General features: G+C 41.1%; 1 protein-coding gene across 2 annotated transcripts; it reads right to left on the bottom strand.

Moving 5' to 3' along the window:
- Positions 1 to 278: 278 nt before the first annotated feature.
- On the bottom strand, positions 279 to 23,303 carry impact (impact RWD domain protein). 2 transcript variants are annotated; one of them, XM_037113617.1, is made up of 11 exons: positions 23,117 to 23,303; positions 20,931 to 21,059; positions 20,795 to 20,847; positions 20,607 to 20,669; positions 20,362 to 20,447; positions 15,439 to 15,561; positions 15,265 to 15,359; positions 11,608 to 11,681; positions 11,042 to 11,132; positions 6,922 to 7,056; positions 279 to 2,124 (listed from the first exon to the last, which is right to left on the bottom strand). In XM_037113617.1, exons 1-11 carry the CDS (start codon positions 23,162 to 23,164, stop codon positions 2,119 to 2,121), a joined length of 903 nt encoding a protein of 300 aa, XP_036969512.1. In that variant the 5' UTR covers positions 23,165 to 23,303; the 3' UTR covers positions 279 to 2,118. The 2 variants fall into 2 exon arrangements, with proteins under 2 accessions (XP_036969512.1, XP_036969511.1); XM_037113616.1 differs by lacking the exon at positions 279 to 2,124 and adding an exon at positions 4,622 to 4,686.
- Positions 23,304 to 23,410: the final 107 nt, after the last annotated feature.

Consider the following 23,410-nt stretch of genomic DNA (forward strand, 5'->3'; position numbering starts at 1 on the left):
TAATAATAATAATATTATTCTAAGCACTCAAGGACATCGCACATAACAGCGACAGGAAACATTTTAGTGTGACTATCAAAGATAAATAAATAAATCAATAAGTAAGAAGATGCAATTACATAGTGTTATAATAGAGAATAGTCAAGAGTGTAATAGGCAAGACAATGTGTCCGAGTGGGTGTGTGTTGTGTGTGAGACAAAAAAACAAAATAAGAAGAAAAAGCAAAAGGTGTCAAATGCGCTTACGCTTTTATTTTGGAGGCAAGACAAGTTCCGGTCGCCCCCCTCGGCTGATTTCTGCAGACTTGACGCTTTGCTCCTTTGTCCGCCCAGCAACTGATCAAAGGCTGAAGTCTGCAATCACACGGTGAAGTGGACCAGACATGCATGAGGCAGGCTGAGATGAAATGATCTGAGCAGCAGCCGGCTGGATGTCTGCAGGGAGCCAGTCATCTTCATCTTCATCATCATCATCATCATCATCAGCAGCAGCAGCAGCAGCAGCAGCAGCAGCAGCAGCTCTGATGATATTTACACCATCAAGTTCAGCGATTTGGTCAAGTGATTTCTTTCCTTTCCTCCAAGGTCATCGATCAGAACTCATGTTAACCAACACATTCTCTGATTTCTATCAAACCTCTTCGAATATGTGTAAAAATATCTGAAAACTAAGAATCATTATCCTGCAGTAATATTTTATTGTTACATTCATATTGTACTAAAGTCAATTTTTTTAAAAAATCTCGTTAAGGAAAGTTTAATATGAAAAATACTTGATTTTGTTTCATTCACCCGCGATGACACGGTTTGTTTCATGACGGTGGAGTTAACCTGCTCGCTCACTTTTCACCGCTCACCACATGGCGATCACCTCTGCTGACTCGCTGGATCCCATTAACCTCAGAGAAACACCCTGCTGTCGTTTTTAACCCTGACAGAGTTATGTTTTTTTCTCTCTCGAGAAAAAAAGCCTTCAAACTAAAATCACTGCTCTGGGATTTTATGCCTCTGTACACCTCTGTCATCTTGCAGATTGAAGCCTTTTGGATTTAAGAGCCTGGTTGGCACCTTGAGCTGTGTGTCGTGTTCCTCGGGCTGTTCCTGAATTGTTTTTCGTTGTGTGGCGTGTTGTTGAATGGTTGAACTTTGTCTGCAGTGGTCTCTAGACGCTTGGTACTCGTAAAAGAAACACTTCACCTGCCCGTGGCTTAATGTTTTGGCAGATCAGTGTTCGGACTGAAGACAGAAATTTAATAAAAAGGTATTCCGTGCATTTCAGTGTGGTTTTATTGCCAGCATAGACGTTATCACTGTATGGACGTGTAAGATCTACAGCTAGAAACATACTGTTTTCACACACTACAGTCTATTTTTACACACAAGTACAGAGGACTTACAGAAAGCTTCATCACATGGTGCGAGGACAATCCCCCGAAGCCCAGTATCAGTAAAAAAATTGAGCTTGTGATGGACAAAGACTCTAAGTAAGTGTGTCAGTTCATTGAGAGAAGACTTGTTTGTGTTCACGTTCTGAACATAAAGTTCCAGCCATGGTTGTAGTCAATGCTTCAAATATGGATGTTCCCACAAAGAAACTACAAATTCTAAAACATGGATGCTTCCAATATATCCTCAACCCCGCAGCACAGAAGATCTCTTCACTCACCACCGTTTCAGATAAGTGTTGCCAGTTCAGTACTATCAAACATGGTCACAATCTCCTCCCCCGAATTATGGTGTTGAATCATGGCCAGAGCAGTGTTAATGCAGAACTTCATGAAGTCACAGCTGAAGTTGACTTTTGAACTTCTGGTTACAAAATGTCATCACTTCATCAGTTTTTTTTCCTATTAAACATTCGTGGGATCACAAAGAAAAAAAAAAGGGGATGGAGTAAGAACAGAGCCACATACAGAGAGCTTGGTCAAAACCTCTAAAAGATCCAGAGCAGGCAGAGAGGAGAACTTGTCCATCCTGAGGACGAAACACCAAGGCAGAGACAGAGGAACGTTCAGTGCAGCCATGGCTGAACAGACTTGTACACTGGGGGAGACAAATCAACCGGGAACGGCACAACACAGGAGGGTCAGCTCCTCGGGTCAAGACTCTGCTGTCCACTTACATCTGAAGGGGAAAAAAATCATTCCTTTGAGGACAACAAAGTAAACATGTTGGCCAGAGAAGACAGACGGTCTGAAAGAGGAGTAAGAAAATCCATCTTTGTCCAACATTCACACCTGGGCTCACCTAGCCTTAGCAACCCACATGTGGCCTTAACGACTCTGTAAGGACACTCCCACACAGAGTTTAAAAGCCTGCAACTCCACTCCGGTTAGTTAGAACTGAAGAAGTCTTTTGGAGGAGAGGTGAAACGTCTTCAAGAAACTGAAACACGTCCAGCTGCCCACGATACAGCACCTAGAGTTTGTGGGAAATGCTGTCAATGTTAGCCGATGTATTCATGCATTATAACTAAGAAGCACGACTATGGTGACGCTGAATTAACCAGTTATGGTGCGTTCCGTTTGAAGTTGGAATTTTTCGAGCTCCCACTTTGCACTTTCAACTGGAGCGCAAGTTGAAGTCCGATTTCCAACTCGGATGCAAGTTCGATGCAGCTCACAAAACCAAGATGGCGGCTTTGTGACTCAATAATTCAGTCTTACAAACAGCTCGGTCAAACGCATCATTAATCAGCTGGTATGTAAACAATAGTTTATGATCTCTGATCTGGCTACATCTGGTATTCCAACTTCCGCCGGAGCGCAGTCAAACTGGGAACGACATCATTCCCAGCGCCAGCTTCTGAGGTAGATTGAACGCATCATTAGCTGCCGCCGTTATAGCAAAACTCTCGCCAAAATGCAACTTAGGATTTTTTTGTAGTGGTACCTGAGTCAAGAGGCACTTCTAAGATTTACAGCTGTTTTTGAGCTTGCTAGCTAAAGGGGCACTGAGGGGACATGTGATTGGCTGAAAGGCGAGAGGATGGCAAGAAATACCTTTATGGAATGAAATCAAACTTTAGAAAAACAGCTTTTTGAAATCATTTCTGTTATGAATAATGGATAAAGTGGGCAGGGATACCAGAAAATGTCTTTTATTTACTGCATGGGCAGATGGAGGAGAGACATAGATCACTGATCAAACACTGTAACAGTGATTGCTGTTGGAATATAAATCCATTTAATAGTTTTGAATCTAAAAATATTCGTATTATATTTAACACTTTGGGGGATCCATACCTGCCTTTACATGGCTGGATTTTCCTGCAACTATGAAAGTCTCGTGTCAAGTTCTCCTATGGAGTGTTGTAACACTCAACAGCAGGAAAAACCGCGTGGATGAAATCTTTGAAATCTCTAAATGGGATAATTATTCTCCTCAGCTTGGAGTATGAATTTAGCTCCATGTGTTCTTTGCAAGCCTCTAAAAAACATGATTAAGGGCTGAGATGATGGGTTCAGTGTGATGATCGCTTGTCAGGGACAAACAACTCTCTGCTAAGTGGATTAGCTGTAATTATTCTCAATGGCTAAAATGAGCAGGCTGCTTTCGTACAAAGACGCGGAGGAAATCTCTGACAGCTCCGCTATATTGTGTCATTCAAATGTCTTCCTTGGATCATGCTTTCAGTTGTATTCCCTCAGGATACAGAACACAGATACAAGTCAACCCCCCTCCCCCCCCCGAGCACCACCTATAGCGGTCGAGTTGTGATGGTTAAAACCAAGCTGACAAGTGCACAGATGAGCCCCGGGTATTTTTAGAAAGCAGTCCTCTGCTACCTAAAGCCAACCCTGGAGTGGTTGATATGCAGACCGTGTCTTCCCGGGGATCCAGTGACACCAAAGTGGAGAGGTGAGGCAAAATCCCAGCAAAGCCAATGTGAGGGAAATGCTCCAGGAAAACCCACAAGAGTGAAAAGCTGAATATTTAGCAGTGGATGTCAGAAACGCATCAGGAAAAACAGACATGTGAATTACACGAGTGAGTGTGAGGGCGTCAGTGAACTTACGTTTTTGTTTTTTTTTTTCTCCGAGCATTTATGTCTGATCATATTTCTTGGGAGACGCTGAATGAATTGCGGATGAATTTAATTCACTGAGCTTTTGGCTGAAAGCTTGAATTAACGCCTGTAAGGACGAGAACTCATACATTAACATTAAGACAGAGTGGAGCATTACAATTACAAATGAACGGTGACATCAATAGGTAATTTGTATTCTCCAATTCTCCAAGTGTGTAATGACTGCGTTGTCATCCAACAATGTGGATCAATAATTCCACTCCAGGACGGATGATGGTGAGCAAGCAACACGTTCAGTTCTCGTGTTTTGATTCGTTTAATGAAAACATGCTGTAGAGTAAACATTTCATTTCAAGGCTTCTCGGTCAAACTGCTGTAATCTCTGATGTAACGGAGTTAAAGCGATCAGCTGAAATAACAGTTTCACTACAAACATGTTTAATAACCGTAATTAAATTGAATAAATAATTTGTCATTGTCAGAAATTAAGAACGATGCTGTCTGTATTAAGACAAACCTGAATCAGCTTAAAACAACCTTTTCATGATATTGTGAAAACGTGTTAAATAAAAGTCCTTTTTTTTTTTTTTTGGAACTCATTTCGTTTTCTTGGCTTTTGGCTTCTTGGTCTTCGCTCCTGATTTGGCGGTCTCATCCTGTGAAACAAGAGGACCGAATTAGAGGATGAACAGAATAATGATTATCCTACATTAGCGCTCCACTTAAAAGGTGCCACCGCTTCCTCCATCTTTAATGTTTGAGTGCAGTCTTAAAGCTCTCGACTCAATATTTGACAGACGTTCTTGCCTGAGCTCCTGCAGTGTTTCTCCTGTCTTACTGAAATGTGCAAATTACAATGTACTGATTGGCACGCACCATACTGTTTTAATGTATTCCAATAATTGCAACAAACCAAACATTGAATTCTAAAGTACTCTTATAAAACATTCTCCGCTAATTATCACTCTGACAACCCAGGCTGCCGACTCATAGATCTCCCAACAGTCGAACAGCTTGGACAAAAAAAAAAAACATAATGATGATTTGGATTCATAGAGCAGAGCAATACATGTGGGAAAAATGATTATGCATGAAGCAAAGAGGAAAACCAAGTGTTTGTGATGGAGCTGTCAACCAGTCAGTCTTTAACTTGAACCGACAACGATCACGACTTCCTGAAGTTTCCTGAAACTTTAGCCGACAGAAAGAATCCTTGTTGCTGTATTTGGTAAATAAAACACTGCAGAAAAATGACCTGAAGTGTTTCCTCTCTTACTCGGACAATCAAAAGTTCTTGGTTTTAATCAGCAACAACAACAACAACAACAACAACATCTATTCACAGATTTAACTGGTGTACCTCAAGGCTCAATTGTGGGTCCTTAAATCACTGTTATTGTACCTCATCATTTTTATCATCCAGCACTACTCGAAGGATGGCACTGACCGACAGTCTGTTGTTCGACGCACCACTTTCACTGAAATATTTCAGCAACTATAGGATGAATTGGGGTTCCTTGGGGTATAATCTCCGACATACATCCACTATAGATTTGTTTACATGGACCCTAATGTTCCACTTATAAACTCTTCGAACGGTCAGAAGACTGATCCGATACGATGCAAAACAAATAATAATATAGTGTAATATTTTATGTTTGTTTTACTTTAAATAAAAGTCTAAATAATACGCTGTATGGGGAAAAAATCCTGTGGGTAGTTTGTGTCGCACATTTCAAACTCACTCATGCCTTTTTCCACCCTGCAGCTTTCATCCTGTAAATCCAATGTTTTTCTTATTTTGCAGAGACAAACTCGCGGCGCAGAGGTCAGCGCAACTAACCCACCGTGGACTTGTTGAGTAAAGGAGATAAAAACAAACCCTCTGCGCAGAGAGAGTACTGACAGCTGGTGACTATGAGGACGGACGTGATTGACATCTCAAGCATCTGAAAAACAGATCGTTATAATTGTTAATGAAAACTATAAAAAGGTATCAGCATCAGCTTGTACACGTTAAGCCCAAACGTCGAGGATTTTTTTTGTTTGGAGGGTTAAATATTCCACTCGTATGGAAGATATTTTTCATCCAGCTATAATATTGTTTTTGCACGTTTAAGATTTAACTACAGAAAAAGTGATTACACATCATGAGCAGCTCCCTCAATCCACAGATGGTGGACTCTGATTGGATTTCATACAGCCCAGACTTCACATCCAAAGGGAACGGACACTTTGCTGTCAGGATGGGAATGAAATCAAGTGCTTATTTTTTTTATTTATTTATTTTTTTTTACATACAGCTCATGGGGTTTTGAAGTAGGACACTTTTAAGAGTTGGTTTGCTGTACCTTTAATCTACAGCACTGTACGTGTGGCAGCAGCTCAGAGGTCAATCGTGTTATCAATGGAATAACTTCGCGGAGCACAAAGACAGCTTCAAAGCAGACTGGACCTAACTTCAGGCTGCTGAAAGCGAACAGTGAGTGTTTGATCTTCAGAAAATGTGGCAACCAGACACTTCAAATAAATCAATATCCCTAATGTGACAGCTACTGAAGTGGTTACTGTGGAAACACAAAGCGAGTCTGACAGACACTCGATATTATTCTAATAAATCTATGGCTCACTGTGACCTGTAACTATATACTGTCTGACAGGGTTGGAGGGACTCTTCTGACTTCTGGAATTTGGTTGTCAAATAAAAAATAAAATAATCCGATCTTTTGTTTTCAGGGAATCGGAGGAACATGAGGGTAAAAGTGATTTAAACCTACAAGACACCAGGTGTTTCCCTGCATCAGAAAACCGACAGCAAAGCCACGTTTGACTGATGACGTGTCAATGGAAGATGGCAGAGTGATTTGCAAGAGGCCCGGCGAGCGTCTCACCGTGGAGGCGGTGTATCCCTCCTCTACCAGGATGTTTCTGGCACAGTTGTTGATGTGCTTGAAGCGGTCCGGACCCAGCAAAATACCTCCGTACCACCGAGACACGACCACCATGACATTACGTACGTCCAGAATCTGTGGTGAGAGACAAACACGCGTTAGCCGTGAAATGAGTGTGAATGTGAGAGGATATACTACTGGCAAACCATTTTTAAGCAGTGAAATATTTCACACCAGATGTGATGTGGTGGATGAGTCCTCATGATTCTGGCCCAGCTGTCAGTCTACGTCTAATGGCCCGACACTTCAGAATCCCAATGCAATTTATCCACTGATCGACATCACTGGAGGAACTTATCACATTATATGCAGCTTCCTGTGGAGCCTACAAAAGCCTTTATAATTTAAAAAACTTTGAAACTTTTTTTTTTACATATGCTGTGGTACTCCCCAACACCTGTAAACACACTTCAGTGTGTAAATCTTACCCTTTAAGCATGAATGTCATTTTTTCGACCAACAACAGTGCAACATTTCAGAAACCCTCTAATCAAAACCAAACCAAAGTCCGTCTAGTCTAGATAGTCTAGTCACTAGTATGTTAGCTAAAAAGAAAAAAAAGAGGAAGGGAAAAAAGTGTTGATAGAAAACAACTGGATATATATAACATTTGTTAATAGAAGCTGGCTGTACGGGCTAAGCTGACACGTCCTGCTTTTCTCTACTGAGTACACAGAACTAACTGACAGTCTTCTCCTCAAACTGCGAGCGAAAAGCAAATCAGCCAATTCCCCATCATGCCGGACTGTTCCTTTAACACAGAGCGGAGATTTCGGCTCCGCACTGCAGCACACACAAAAAGCGCTGTCACTGGAGGGGGGACTCATCCACATCTGGCTGGCGACACTATTAATCAGATCCTTTTCTTTATTCATCACCTCACACTTCCCCATTCACTGACAGAGAGCGCGAATCTAAATGAGGAAACAGGAAGAAAGGCTCGTGGAGAGGGATGAGATTAGAGAAGAATAGATTAAGGAGAGAGCTCTTCATGTAAATTGCTCGGTACGCTGAGAGTGTGACAAGAAGAAGATTAATCAGCGTGTTGCTCAGAAGGATGAGCAGAAGGACAGTGGGTCCGAGATGCTATCGGTACAATTTACAGTAGGTCAGTCGGCTGCAGGAAGTGTACGCATAGTGCGTCTTTGAAGAGGCTCCGATGTATGTCGTTCAGGATTATATGGGTTAAGTACAGCAAATATGAAGTTGCTGAGTTCACGTTTAACAGTTTTAACAACTGTTCTGACTGATCTGCCTTTTTTTTCGGTAATCATAACAAGCAGTAAACACAGCGTGACACACAGTATATCACCTCATGAGGTTGATTTACCCAAAGGGCCGATCACGCCAAGACACCTCGCACCAAAACGCGTAGAAAAAAGCCTTTGTCTAGTAAAACTATGAACAAGTCTCTGTGTGGTTACGTGTTAGCACGCGCTTGCCTTTTCTACACAGCGTTCGCTTGGACTTGCCTGTCAAATCGTAACTGTGTTTGCCAGCTAGCGACAGGCTATAGAGCCACTTTTACATAGTGGCCAACTATGTAATTACAATGTTAGGTGATGCACAGGAGCCCAAAAATATTTTTTTTCTTATAAGCTTCCATTGATCCATTCAGTCCAATGACAGCTGGAGTGTCAACAGGAGCTGCACCATTAAATCATTTCATCCCCACTGAAGTCAGCTGGGGGCTAAACTGGAAGTTCAGCCAGCGCAGAACAACATGGGCCACACAATGTGGAAGATTTGGGGTATTATACACCCAGAAAGTTGAACTTTTTGGCTTCACGTGCCACTGAGCAGCTTTGATAGGAATGACAAGGGCTCTGCTTCTGATGGTGTCTGTCCATTTATCAGGAAGCCTACAGTTTTTTTTTTTAGAGCTTTAGCTTGAGACTGAACCAAAAGAGTAAAGCAAAACCAAAACAATGAACTTAAGGACACTGTAAAGATCACATGAGCTTGAGGGGAAATGCAGAGTCTGGTGATAATTACGTGAGTTACACAAAGTCACCTGGCCTCTTGTTAATTTACAAATATTTAATTTTTAATAGACTAAGTTATTGAGTAAGTTTGTCGCCTTTTTTCATTGATCCAGACAGTAATTTCAGTAAATTACAGCCGGGACCATCTGTGTAGGGTGCTGTGTTCCTGAGGTGGCTGGCTGTTTAGGAGGAAACACTGCATTAGTCGTAAACAGCTTAATTACTGTTGATTACTCCGGACTCTACACAGCACATCACAGTCTCTGACATACACACCAGTCCGATGCCCCATTTCACATCGATTCATCACTGTAACGGGGTCACACTGGCACAGACGCCTGCTGTCAGCTTGTGAACGAGGATGAACTTTGACATGAGTCATGGATCTCATCTAGTGGAGCTCTAATACGACTCGGCACCGACTCAGAACGAGTACGACAGGACTACTACAGGTCAGCGGTGAGCACTGATCACAGCAAACCTTTTGTCACAAACCCTTCACTGGCCTTCAGCCAGCGCGACTGGCGAAACAGTGTGTGGACAATTGGACATTTCAGTGTGATGTGGGTGTGTGTGAATCATAGTGCCATCTGACAGCACAAACCAGTGACAAGTGAGTATCTGAGATGTGAAACGAGAGGATTAATTGTGTGAAATCACTATCGTGAACTACTTCTCTGGAGACTGACGGAGTGGAAATTTACACATTAGGTAAAAACGAGTGGTGTGGGTCACACTAATGAAGTCATTTCCTCATGTAAGACCCTAAAGTTTCAGTCCCTGTGGAGACTGATTTTTCTCTCCAAGTTCACTTACCTCAATTAATGTTTGTCTCTGCCCTCAGGACAAGCAATTTCAGCATCTTAATATCAGGATTTTTACTTCATAACAGACCACGATGGTGATGTCCGACAGTGAAATCATCCCTAACAGACTGAACGATTCCTGGTGGCACTGCTAGATTTAATGATTTTCTATTTTTCTTCCTCATGTGGCGCAGACATTGGTACAAACCCAGTCACGTTTGAAGGAACTCTTTCTCACACTCCCTCATGGGGCTGACACATTAGGTCAGTTAAAGGTCCAGTGTGTGGGATTTATAGGCAACAGAACACGAAGAACATAAAAGGTCCTCTCTAGAGCCAGAGTTTGGTTTTTGTCTGTTCTGGGCTTCTGTAATGCCAAAGCAGGGTTAAGAGGACACCCTCCCTCTGTAAACGTAACTTATTCTGAAGTTATTTCAGTTATTTTTAGGTGATTAAACACAAATGAAAACATAATTATGAATATTTTATTTTAACTATTTAGTCAGAAAATGAATTAAGGGCTGCAAGGATACTTTTTTTTTTTTGGCAAACTAAGTTTGCATCCCTCAACAAAGAATGTTTGAGTAACTGTGTGGGTTTTAAATCATTTTTGGTTTTGTTGCTCGTGATCGTTCACAAGTAATTTGAATTTTCTGCAGATGTCACTTCTCACTCATCCAGTATGAACACACTACATATATAATCAAAACCTGCTCAGAATTAGTGTGTAGGATGGATTAAAGACACAGCTTTTTTTTCTGTTCAGCACATTTTGTCATCTCACAGACTTGCAGACAGATGGTGCATTAAAGACTGGTAAATATCTGAAAATAAAATTACATTTATGTTGTACAAAGACCAACTGGCATTTTTCAAACACAACTGTGATCATTAATATGAATATTACATATTATACATATGCTATGTATTTGTTCTATGAGGAACACATCTCCGAAAGTTTACGATAGATGAGGTACTAACAGAAAACAAGAAGTTTTAGTGTAACGCCTGAGTCTTTGGAAAGCTCCGTACTCATAACAATCCAGGTTTAAAAGCCACAGCAGATGCCAAATTGTTTGGACTAAGAAACATGAACAAGGCAGCTACAAACTAACACCAACTGCACAAGCAGAAGCCAAGAGAGAATTGGATGCAACAAGCAACAGTCATCAGCTTGGTCGGCGTGTTTTTCTTTTTGACAAATGTTTAACACACAGCTGAAAGGGTGGCGAGTCGGGTCAAGGTCTGTTTTCTTAATGAAATAATAACCTGCAGCAAATGGAGCAATCTCCCCCCCGCGGCTGTCTCTCCGTCGTCCTCGCAGTCCTGCAGGAAGCTGTGCTTGTCCTCGCAGTAAATTCTAGGGGAAGAAAAATCGGCAACAGCTTGGCATGAGGTGGGAGAGCATTAAGACATTTTGGTCTGAGAATGACGCTGTGACACCAGCAGCCTCTTCAGCGGGAGAGGTTTTTTTTTCAGCACTCTAAATGTCAGCGGTAATGACCACCCAGTCTGTGCATCAGCAGCTTGACATCGACCTCATTAGACTATGCGAAAAAAAAAACAAAAAAACGGCACATGCAGGCATATAGGCAGGCGTATAAACACGTCTATTCACAAAATACACAATACTATCAAGCAGCCGTTATTTTCTCCGTTGCTATTTCGACCTTTAATAAAGTGATGTGCCCTTTAGAAAGGCAGGCCTCCAGTCTTCAATTAATGATCCTCTCCACTAATGAGACTCACTGTAACACTAAGCTCAGGTACTGTAGTTACCATGGTTTGCATCATAAATTCATGATAGATGTGAGATCCTGTACGATATCACTGACCTGTATGCGTAAATATTATGAGTGGCACTGGCAATCTTCTTGTTTTCATACAGCTTCTCCAGGACCATTTTTACCTGCAACACACAAACAGGTGGAACGATAAACACCATGACATGTTCCTCACTTCACTGTCACATGCCATTACATCTGCACCTCGATTATGAATGAAAAATGCTGACACACACACACACACACACACACACACACAAAAATAAAATCTGTGTTTATCATAAACCGCTTTCATGCCGGATGTGTGTGAAAAGACAGTTCTTTTCTGAACCATAGCAGTTTGAAAATAATGCAGTATATGTGCATGACAGCTGCCTGACGCTGCTGACAAATGCACAAAAACAGATTTAGTCACCTGCTTATGAAATCCTACAAAAATAAAATAGGATTGAATAGTTGAGTCTCAGTTTCTTTGGCAGCTAAACACGCCTAAGGCAGCTGTATTTCCAATGTTTTTCGCATGTTTACCATTTTTTTAACCATGCACACCATTTTTCCATCTTTCCTAAGAGACATACTTTGCTCATTTTCAGTTTTCACAGTTTTGTTTTTGGTCACCACTAGAATAGGTTTACACACTTTACAAGCTCCAACAAACACATCAGTTTTCTCATGCTGTCCACTGCTGCAGCTCTGTACCCCCGCCCCTCGTCTGAAACGCTCTGTTTTAGCTCCTGTCTCTTTAAAGGCCCGCCCCCTTGAATATCCAGCCTGCTCTGATTGGTCAGCTCAGACACGCCTGAGCCAGCATCACTAACAACAACTCTGATGTGCCAAACTAGCCGCTAGGCATAAATTATGCAACACGCAAACTTTTATCTTTTATCTACGTTTTCATGCACAAGAACCTTTATGAAACACTGAAGGACAGGAAAAAAAATAAAAAGCATAGTAAGCCTCCGTTTTACAAGTATGTTTTCCAAGTCATTTCCAATCAACTGAAGTCACCATAATGATCATTTTTATTCAAAGCGAGCCTTAGCTGGAACATTTCCGGCATGTCATCTTAGTGATCAACAGCCCTACACTTGAATATTCTTATCATGGTTTGATGACAGATTTTTTCTTTTTAAAACTGACATTTCATAATTTAAGCCACTGCATGAAGGACTGACAGCACTGATGGAAAATGAGGCTCTCTTCAACAGCAGTCTGACAAACATCCTCTATTCATAGAGCTGTGCTAATTAGATCTCCCCTCCTGCACAGGGCTGTGCAGGGATCAGCTGGTCATATCACTGTTATGACTGATCAGAATGTGATGGTATATCAGTTTTATTATGTGTTTCTAATTTTATGATATCATGACAGAAGAATTTTCTGTCAGTTGCAGGGGTTTAAAATGTGTATTGGACATTATTTCTTCATGGAAAACTGACAGTCAAAATTATACTATCGTATATAATGTGTAATGCTGCATCAAATTGCCCTGAACAGAAATCAAAATGCAACAATTGCACTTCCATTTTCCAGAATATTAAACAGAAGCTCTTTGCTCGTTTATGTGCAAACTTGTTTTTCCTCAATAGATTTGTGACAATCTCTGTTAATGAGCACTTCACCTGTGCCAGGAAAATCCATCCACCTGACAGGTGTAGCATAACAAGATGCTGATTAAACAGGAGAAGAAGACCATGAACTGTGGATTTCACAGAAAGGCTTTTTTTTAATTTCGGGTTGAGGGTGACCACCGTTTTCCTCATGCAGAGCGACACATCTTGGTCTGGTAGAGTTGATCAGGTTATTGATTGTAACCTGTGAAGTGCTGGTGCACTTTAATATCTGTGTGAAGTTGCAGGATATTGCAGGGACAATATTGTGGCAGGAAGTGGAACTCGCTGCTGTACACGTCTATCCAGGACAACCCAAACATGCCAGCTGGCGGACGTGTTTGGTGAGTGTGCGGGCCACTCAAGAACTGGGATGTTTTCAGCTTCCAGGGCGCTTATGTCGGCCCGTACTTGGTACTTGGTTCACAAAGTCGACATAACCAAACTGCACAGCAACACTGACACCGTACAGGAGATCTTCCATCTGTCTGGCACGGTGAAAACCAGGCTTCATCCATTAAGAAAATACTTCTCTAAGGTGTCAGACACCAGTGAAGGTGAGCCTGTCCACCAACATTGTGTCCAGGTGCCTGATCTCAGCTCATCTGCTGAATGTGGAAGTCCTTGGCTGACTTGATTACACATGGCCTGCGATTCTGTGGCCGGTTGGATGTACTGCCAAATTCTAGACAATGGACACAGCTTATTGGAGTGAAATGAACATTCAGTTTGCAAACAACAGCTCTGGTGGACATTCCTGCCGTCAGCATGCCACTTACGACATCTGTGACATTGTGTTGTGTGATAAAACACTCACATTTTAGAGTGGCATTTCATCAGGACCAACCCGGTGAACACCAGGGCACAAACCACGCTGTTTATACAGCATACGCTACAACTGCCAGGTGCTCACTCAAGCAGGTTTTAACAAATTTGTGAGCAAAATCTTAGAGAACTCATTCTTTTGTGTGCACAAAAACAGTCTGACAGTATAGAAGGCCGTGTGAATATATCAGCGCTGCGAGTTTTGACTTGTATTTACTATCGCCAGCAATACCAACCAGGCCACATACAGTTGATTTAATAATGTTCCACTATTAAGATACCAATCTCAAGCAGCAATTCCATATCACGCTACAAAATGGTGACCAAAAGTAAGAGCGAGCTTTAATAGCAAAAAGCTAAAAATCTAAATCCAAAATTGTAACAGCAAAAGGAAGAATGCAAAACAGAAATAACGCGAGGAATCAGGAACCAAAAGCCAGATACACATGATTGGAAGATGGGACAGGGAGACACAGGGAACACAAGGAAAAAACAAAACAGACGAAATGACAGAGACAGACGGGAAGATGAGGATTTAAATACACAAGCGGTGATTAACTGATGGATCAGTGTAATGGGTGGCAGGGGACATGTGATTGAAAACTGAGGGGGGCTGTGACTAGCAACATTATCAACACCAATATAACAGAAAATATAAATAATAATTATTATAAATAATCATTTGTTTTAATAATTCCTTAAATTATCTTTTCTGTTCATCTATATAGTTATCAGAACTGTTTTTTTTTAATCATTTCATGACATCTTATTAAATCATTTAATACCAAACACTTTGGAGCTCCATACAGTTTCTGTATTAAAACACACTGTACAGAAAACTACACTGGATGAAAACACAAGACTCAGATTTCTTCAGACTGAAGCACATCTGAGTCTTTTACTCATTTCTCTCTCTGGCTGAACTGAACATTTACAAACTTTTACAAGAAAATATGTAAATGGTGTGCAGGTGTCATTTCATCTGCTCTCTGGAGGACAGCTGCGTCTGTAAATATTTTTGTCTAAATAACACTTCACAGCAGGTGGAAGCTTTTAAGACGGATCAGTGTGTGTTACCTCAGATCCCAGAGAGTATGATTAGCAAGCAGGAACAGGACGATATTTCAGTTTCGGAAAATTGCTTGTATGAGCCTTGTCGCCACGGTTAGAGAAAAAAAAATGGTATCTTCTCATATTTCAACAAAATCAATTATAATCTTCTGCTCTACTGTTTGGAGATGTAAAATACTAACATGTCATTCATGTTTCTTACCTGTCTGGGCGTCACCACAGGTGCTAAGTGAGGCTGGAAGGTGCTACGTCGGTCAGTGATGGTAGTTCCATGTTTTATAGGAGGTGACTCTTCATCTATGGGACAAAAATCATACCTCACTATAATCCTTGTTCAGTTTTGACCACTTCTATCAAACTATGTAATGAGCGTTACCGTTTCCTTGATCAATGAAGAGATGTGCATTTTCTGTGTTCAGTTTGAAAGTCCTGAAGTCCGGTATGTCCTCATCGTCCACTTCCTCCTCAGCTGTCATGTTCACCTTTTCTGGTTGATCCACTGGAAGAGGACATGTGAGAAAACATCAGAAAAGTATTTTTAAAGAAGACACTTGTTGTTGTTGTTTCCTCTAAAAGTCTTCAGTGAGATTTCTGCAAGTCAGGCAGCTAGTCATCAAAATTACACACACTGAGCATCTCATCACTACATTAAGAAGGCATGACCTTTAAAATTGACACAAACACGGTTTAATGACCTATTATACCAACACAGACTATAAATAATACATAACAGCAAGAGTGGATCTACAAGGGTGGCATGGGATGGCCACCCCTAAAAAGTATCTTTCCAACCCAGCACCCATTTCAGGCATGGACAACCTAAAACAAAAGATTGCATATGTCAAGTTGTCAAAGGTTTACAAGAGTGAACCTCTGATGTCTGAGGCCGAGTGAATGAAGCACGGGATGACAAAGGGCCAGGTACCACTTGGCTGGCACTGACTGTTCCTGCAGCTGCCAGCAGCCCTGGAGCTTTCTGTTCCTGGTCCAAACACCCCCCACACACACACACACACACACACACACACACACACAACGACTGCCGATCAACGTGTGTGAGAGCTGCCAACATCCACTTGTAGAATTACAGAACATAATTTCCAAAATCATCGAAAGTTTATTCGCATGTGCAGTTTCCCAACATTTTCTGATTGAAGCTCTGAGAAAACAGTTAAATCAGCATTACTGGATAAGCATCGGACATCTCGGATCTTGGAGCGCAGAGTGTAAGTGATCGTGATTGTGTGTACTCGTGGGTCACAATAACAAGATGTGTTTGAGTTGAAAATATCTTCATTTGGTGATTGTTCGCGAATGAATCAGCTGAATAAACCAATCAACAGAGCCCGACTAATACTATAGATTTGGGGCCAGTGAAGATGCTTTAAGCAGTGATTACACAAACTTCACTCAGCGGAGTGCCAGCTTCCACTTGAGCGATGTCTGTTGTGTTTGCTTTTCTCAGACAGTTAATCACGACACATTATGCTCAGTTCCCACGTTTCTGAACAACATGCACGCAGAGAACAGCACCAGCGTCAGAAACGGGCCATGTTAGTGAGTGAAGGTTGTAGATACACATTATTCAGAGGGAAGAGTTACAAAAGATCAACAGGTGAACTGACATCAGTGCTCCGTTGCACAGTCTAAAATCTATTGACGCTCTATCAGTAAGGATATTGCATAGAATATTTACAAAATCCTAAACAAAGGTTTTAAAACTTGTTGGACAAACTATACAATTGTGACTCCTTTTTACAGTAGTCTGTTCTGTAGGAATATATAGTTGCAAAGATTCAGATGTCAAATAAATCACATGAAAGTACCCAAACTAACAACGTGTTAGTCCATCTTTCAATACTGTCTAACTTCCACAGCCTCTCAGTGCCTCTCAGTCCCAACCGTAGGGGTTATGAGTGAAGATATAACTCCTTCAAAAATGTGACAAAAATAATCATTTTTAGCAAACACTGCTCAAACAGGGCAATATGAGGATCAGTTGATTTGTTCGGGACTATTTTCAGCTGTGGATTAATACATGTTTGCCACTTTGGAGTCACAGTGTGACTCATTGTTATGTTCAAAATAGCTTTTGGACAACACTCAAAAACATATTATCCACTGGAGAGGCAGACCTGCCCCCCTAACTTTTCAAATGACCCACTTTTATTATTTCAGGCTGATTTTCTTACTAAAAAAAAAGGTCCAGCGTGTGGGATTTAGTGGCATCTAGCAGTGAGGCTGCAGATTGCAACTGTTTCCTACAATGGCTGCTGTAAACATTAAAAACAAGAGGCCTGCTCTACTATAAGTATTTTTTTTTGTCCAGCGCATATGGCAGACTCTGACATAAAGGGCTAATTCTAAGGCTACGAAAACACAACACTTCTCAGTTTCAGGCAATCATACACTAATTAAAAATGTTTGTTCTTATCATATCACATTTATGTCCCTGAATCCTACACACTGGACCTTTAAGTCTTTCTATTCATTTTTTAAATGTTTTTATTTATTAAGTACATTGGAGGAGCTCTCAAAATATCACGATATATATTGTTAGATATATACAGGATTTAACCTAAAAATATTGTTTTGGGCTACATCACCCTGCTGACATCCCAGTAAAGTCCCAATAAAATGAAGGCTGACTGGCAGTGGATTCAGAAATGGCTGCCTGGCACCATTTCCATCTGCTTTCACATCTCCATTACAGATGAAATGCATGAGTGAATGCAAGGTTTGTCCTCACCAGTTGTCTGACAGTGACACCAACAATAATACTGCTAAAAATGATTTGTTATCAATGCATTCACAATACAGAGGTTTACACAGCATTTCAATGTTTTGTTATACCATTACTATACTATACTGCACTATACTATAATAATACTATTACTAAAAGCACAAAGAAACAATCAAATGTTGCCCTGCAGGAGATGAATAAACTATTTCAGGTTTGGGACACACAGACAATCCTTGGTGTGATTTTTTGGGGAGATCTGATACAAAGAAAAATCTTGCCACACTTAACGCCAAATGTTTCTACTATCAAGCTTGCTTTAATGATGTGAGGCCTATAGTGTTTATTCTGTGCGTACATATGCACACACAGAAGCACACACATACAGGCACCGCCAAAATCGATTAAAAGTAAACGGGACTTCATATTTAGGCGGGTTAAACATTTGTTTTTCATCCTCTGCTTTCTGGCTGGTCTTATTCAACCATATCCAATATCAGACCCATTATTGGTCTTTACTTTTCATGTCCTCTCTTTAATGTTTACTCCCTTTTCATTTCCTTTTTTTTTTTTTTTTTTGCTGAAAACTGCATCTTCATCCTTATCAATCCTCCCCTCTTTCACCCCGTCTGCGCTACGCTCCCCCTCCCCGTCATTTGAATGGGAATAAGTCGTCAACCCCTCTCCTCTGGACTTAAGAGCTGAGACCAGTTATAGTTATTACCACATGAATCACGGCGAGAGGATAATGTAAGCCACACAACAATAGACAGGGCAGTTAATATTTCTCGGCCTTGTTGCTCAAAAGAAACCGACTGCCTGGATAATAGATCCTACTGTGCTCTATATCACAGACACAGACCAGACTCCCTGAGAAAACCCTGCTGCACGGTGACACCTGTAGAATACCTTTAATTTGGGCATCTTTGTCTCGTTTAACACTTCAAAAGAGTCTGCCAGGGTAACAGAAGGCATTAAATAGATATCGATCTTAATTCAATGCAGTCACTCAAAGTCAGACACAGATGGATTTTTCAATGCCCCCACAGGCCATTGTGCTCATCTTATTACAACTTCAGACCACATCAGGTAGTTGTATCACTCATGGAAAGGCATCTTAGCAGAGGACACATGCAGGCGAGGCTTCTGATTGGAGGATGGTGTATTTCTTTACGTATTAAAAAAACAATAGCAAACGTGAATTCAATAGATTATATAATCTGTTGAGCTACTCTAATGCAAGATGCACTTGTTAGTTGTGAGTGGCATGTCATTAGCTAACTATATTACTTTATGCTGACAGGTTGTCCAAAAACAGCAAAACATAAAACATTCAGAGAATAATGAGTGTTATATGGTTTAATGACGTTTACACTCCAGCAGCCCCAACCGAACTTTATCAAGACAGTGTTAAGTTTGCCAAAGTCAATATTTTTCAATCTTAAATGTGCACACACTGCAAGATTTTATAGTAATGACATGTCACTCGCTACAGATAAGGTGATTGTGCCAGAGGGAGCAAAGCACCACCTGAGGTGATCCATTTCATGGGGAAGAAGACTTAGACAAAATAGAGATTAGCATGCGATGAAACAGTTTGCTGAAGCAATGAGTAGTAGTGAAGTGAGAAAAGAAAACACGCAGACAGTTAATCTTTGAAAGTCACTGTATGGCAGCATTTTGAGTTCCATGAAGTCGAGGGGAGAATTGACAAGACCTACACAATTTGTAAGGTGTGTGGAACTCAACTTAAATACTTCGGCAACACAACTCATTTGAGAAACCACCTTGCATGATACCACCCAGAGTTGGGAGAGAAGCAGCGACCTGTTGCAGATGCCAGCAAGTTTTAATGCATTGGATTGACGACAGTATTCCACTGTGGAGAACGTGGGTTTTCGGACGATGGTGTCTAGAGTCAAGACACAAAATACCATCTCCACGTTTCTTTCTTATTGATCATCACAAAAGTAGGAAGTGATTAGCAAACTGGGGTTTAATTATTATTAGTTTTTAAAAATAATGCATGGAAATGTAAACAAAAAAATTGTTGCATCGAGATGCATCGATAATCAGTTTAGAGTCGAATCGCCAACCTCAGAATCAGAATCGAATCGAATCGTGAGGTGCCAAGAGATTCCTACCCCTAGTAACTATGTACATTTACTCATATATTGCACTTACAGTAGGTACAATTTGAGGTAATTTCATTTTGTAGTTATTTTTTCGTGAGAATTTCCGTTATAGCTACTATATACTTCTACTCTATGACAATTCAGAGGGAAATGTATTGTTTACTTGATAAAATTTACTAAATAATCTGAGAACATCTGCCGCCACCATTCAGTGTATGTTTGAATTGCAATTTTTCTTACACAATAAATACGACATAGCAACGGTAGCTAAAGGCATCTGGGGTTAGTGATTGAATGATAGCAATAAAATAAGCCTGCCCTTGACTTTCCTGGGCTTTGAAAATCTATCAAGTGAAATTCAGTCATTACAAATTGCTAAAGTAAGTGTGCCTCTCAAGCATGAATTACATTTTTCACACCTCACCTGTTTCTGAGCTCTGGGATCTCTCCAAGAGGAATTCTCGAATTTTCTCCACCCACAGGTAAAGTATGCTCTCTCCCACATGATCCCTGTTGAAATTTAAATATTTCCATATGAGGGTCGATTCTCCAAGGGACACAGACTACAAAGAAATTGCACCGAGGACACAACCATAAAAAGCTTTTGTTGTGGCTAATATCGCCCGACGGTACCTCTTTGTGAAGTCAGAAATTACGAGAAGCACTCACACATAGAGGTCTTCCAGGCTGTTTGCCAATTTGGCCCTCTCGGGGCCTCGCAACCACGCTGCACTACAAAAGCCGAGAACAAATAGAGGGTTATTGAGTAGGACGAGGAGTAGGTTTTTGAGTGGGATGTTGTTCTATCAAATCAGCACATCAGTACAAGATTAAATTTGAAAGGCAAATAGACTTACTTGATCTGGTAGATGGGGGGCGATGCGCTCGGATAATCAGGTGGGAGAATTATCTGATCAATGGGGGAAAAAAAAATAATCAAAAAACTGCATCACAGGCAAACTGCACCGCATGACAGATTTTCTTTTTCTCTACCTGCAAACACGCTGTCAGTTTTGGCTGCTCCAAGTCGTTGGATACTTTGATGCAAAATATTCTGGATGCTTCATCTATAACACACCACTCATCCCCATAGATGGATGACAGCGCCTCGACCTCTTCAATCTAAATCAGAGGGAACAATAACAAAACATCAATACTGGGCAGTCTGTTGCCATTAATTATACATTCATCAAGTCCTTTCAGCATTTGGAACAGTGGCAGGCTTCAAACTCTGTCCCTTTATCAGCAAAATCCAACTGCGCATCAAAACTAAACAGTATAGAACCACAAATAGTCTCAGTTTGAGCTTTTTATGTGTCGCCATGTAATTGAAAAAAACTGAATTCAATATTTTGTCCTCGCCTGTAACCGCTTTATCCCTTTTTCAAGGGGTCGCGGGGTTGTTGCTGGAGCCAATCCCAGCTGTCTCGGGGCGAAGGCAGGGTACACCCTGGACAAGTCACCAGCTCATCGCGGGGCCCGCACTGATGCAGCAAATTGGCCCGGAGGAGCCAGGATTTGAACCAGTGGCCCTTCGACCTGCTCTACACACTGAGCTACAGCCGCCCCTGAATTAAACATTTCATTTTTCTGAAACAAAAAAGAACAGAGAAAGAAAAAACCCACGCATCTAAAGCAACAGTTCAACACTTTTGTGAAATATCAATTGTTTTTTCAGCCAGCAGCCAAACAGCTGAGAATAAAGACTTGAAAAGGGAGGAAACAATTAGCCTGGCTCTGGTACAAGAGGTACAAAATCCCCCTACCAGGACCAAAAGCTCATTAATTAACACATCATATGCTGGTGGTTTAAACCCATACAAAAACCAGACTATGAAAATGTAAAATGCTGTCTTATGGGAGGTTTTGCATTTGGACTATATCTTGGCTGGGAGCAGAATCTTCCTGGAGTTTCTACTGCTTGCCTGGCATATTGAATGTCTTAATTAGTGAGCTTGAGTTCCCAGTCTTTGTCCTACGTTCCCAGGGTCCTCTGTTCTCTTATCCTACATAAGTCTTTCCTCTAAGGGTTTATGTTCCTTAGCTCTAGGTCAAGAGTTCGGTTTATTTGACACAAACACAAAAGGAAGGGGAATGTGAATAACAAAATGTTCAACGGGGGAACAAAGATACACTCCTGACATGTTGTCTGAAGTTGTGCCACTGGTTCCTTATCCAAACAGTAATGGAAGCTGGAAATGTCATGTGTTGTTTTTCTGTGATAAAGCATAAAAGGACTCAACCCTAATTTCGTTTTACAACCCCAGTGTTGTAAAATGATAAATAAATGTACCTTGTGCTTTGTTTCTTGTGTAAAAGCATGCTAATACTGAAACTGGACATGTTGAGCTATCTGTATAGGAAATGTAACCATAACTCATGAAACTTGAAAAAATGTTCTTCATTCATACAACAGACAGGATAAGTTATCCATATGTGTCTTCTGGGATTGGTAATATACCTTCAGAACAACAGTTGGTGTTCAAAGAATACTAGGTGTTTTTTTTCTTGGAAAGCTGGATGTTGCTCTGCGACCCGTACGTAATGGTGATAGATAACAGCAACTAATTGGGGCTAATATACAACAATGACACAAGGTTAACAGAAGCTCTGTTTTAGCACGCCAAAATAAGCTTAATAATGAGTGTTTGTGATGGTGTTAATTTGTGTCCATCTTTTGTCTGTCCTCATGCTGTTTTTGGCCGCACTGTGTTAATGTGTGGCCTCTGTGTGCTCAACACCCGCTGAGCTGCAAACATCACGTAGATATGTGTTAATGAATCCAGAGACACCCTGGGAACAACCTCCTGTGTGTGTGTGTCTGTGTGTGTGCATGTTCCTCTTTATGTTTCGTTCTACGCCTAGTTGCTCGAGCAATTTAATTAAACCTCCATTGTGTTTTTCAAGATAGAAACAGAGGGACATGTTTGTTTGTGCCAGCACTGTGAGCCTGCCAGGATGAGCTCCCTGTGTTGTCTGTGCTGAATATTAAACCATAGTAAACTGCTGTTGGACTTCTAGACCTTCTGTTTGTGTGTCAAACGCTCTCTGCAGACAACATTCATATACTACTACTACACCAGCTATTACACTGTAGCTGTTAAACACAACACACTCAACTTTCCAGGCAGTCTGAACTTCATCAGAAATGTTGCCAAAGCTAGCATAAGTTAGCTTACTTGAGCCTGAAGATCTCCTTCACTTTCCGGATGAATGATGTCGGCCATTCGTGTATTTTATCATAAGCTGTCAGTTAATAAAGACATTTAAATGGGTCAGTGAAAAAAAAAAAAAAATTACATCAAACTTACAGCACATGAACTACATGTTGAGCTCCAGCCTGTATGTGGACGTCTAACTGCTTCCGGGTCAACTGATGACGCGCGTGTGCTTCGACTTCCGGATTTCCCCCCCGCGTTATCACACAACTATAAGGCAAAACACTCGGACAAAGACGACGCAGGGGACAACAT

This window comes from Acanthopagrus latus, chromosome 11, assembly GCF_904848185.1.
Source record: "Acanthopagrus latus isolate v.2019 chromosome 11, fAcaLat1.1, whole genome shotgun sequence".
Lineage (NCBI taxonomy): Eukaryota > Metazoa > Chordata > Actinopteri > Spariformes > Sparidae > Acanthopagrus > Acanthopagrus latus.